Below are 1,129 nucleotides of genomic sequence, written 5' to 3'. Positions count from 1 at the left end.
AACTCACTAGGTGATTTCCCTGCTGAGCCTATCCTCAGAACCTACCCTAAATGCAGCACTCTGAGCAGCCTCTACCAATTAGCTATGGTTTGCAAGCAAGATAAAACCCCATTTGTCATCCTTGCCTCAGACCCAATATGAGGCTGAGATTGGGATATTTTGAAAATCATCATTACCTTTTTTGTGCCATTTGGCCCCCAAATTTAAATACAGAAAGCAGTTAATCTTATTAAGAACCCACAGGCCTATTGGCCTATTCACCTCTGTGAACTCAACTTACCATTGCTGTTCTGTTTGAAAAGCAGCACAGATGCAGGAGGAAAAGTGATAGGGGCATATACTGTCACCACCAGAGCCAAGTCAGCAGTCAGGAATCTCTGAAATTTATGTTTATCCGCTGCCATAAAGGTTAAAAAAATAAAAACCAAAAAATATTTTGAGAAACAATAGGTAATCCAGAGGCCTGTGAAAAGCGGTATCACTGCAACTCTTAAACCTAAGGCACCTAGTGTTTCTTTATCCCACTAATTCTCCAAACATTTTCTGGCCTCAATACAACTGAAAGGTACAACCCAATCCTATCAGTGATTTTTCAACTGGAGGCAGAATCTTGGAGCTTAAACTATATTTTGGGGTTGGAAAAAGTTCTCCAGGTGATTCTGATACACATCACCCCTACCTCACTTGAGAATTAGTGCTTTACAAAAAAACACTTCACTAATTCAACAGCTCTTAGTCTTGAGCAAGGATTGGCAAACATTTTCTGTAAATGGGCAGAGAGTAAATATTTTAGGCTTTGTGGCCATATAGTCTCTGTTCCAACTACTCAACTCTCACTGTAGCACAAAAACAGCCACAAAAGAAATAAAAAAATAAAAAATAAAAAAAAATAAAAGACAGCCACAGACATTTTTAAAAAATTAAACAAGAAAGCACAACTGTGTTCCAACAAAACTTTACTTAATAAAACAAGCAGTGGGACAGATTTGGCCAAGGGCCAAACTTTACTAATCTCTTCCTGGGGACTATCTAGATCTTGTCTTTACCTTCAACGAAACCCTTTTTAATACAGTATTAACGCTTTTTAATACTGAATGTTATAGGGAAACAAAACATTTTAAGGGAAAGA

At 37.7% G+C, this 1,129-nt stretch overlaps 1 protein-coding gene across 2 annotated transcripts in view; it reads right to left on the bottom strand.

Annotated features, from left to right (window-relative positions):
• The window catches only part of TSR1 (TSR1 ribosome maturation factor), a 10,066-nt gene that overhangs the window by 1,979 nt on the left and 6,958 nt on the right, over positions 1-1,129 (bottom strand). For both annotated transcript variants that reach the window (XM_007454199.1, XM_007454198.1), the window contains exon 12: positions 281-397. In XM_007454199.1, coding sequence (XP_007454261.1) covers positions 281-397 — 117 coding nt within the window. The remainder of the gene's footprint in view (positions 1-280; positions 398-1,129) is intronic.

Source organism: Lipotes vexillifer, unplaced genomic scaffold, assembly GCF_000442215.2.
Source record: "Lipotes vexillifer unplaced genomic scaffold, Lipotes_vexillifer_v1.1 scaffold680, whole genome shotgun sequence".
NCBI classification, from domain to species: Eukaryota; Metazoa; Chordata; class Mammalia; order Artiodactyla; family Lipotidae; genus Lipotes; species Lipotes vexillifer.
This window is presented reverse-complemented; position numbering and strand designations above follow the sequence as displayed.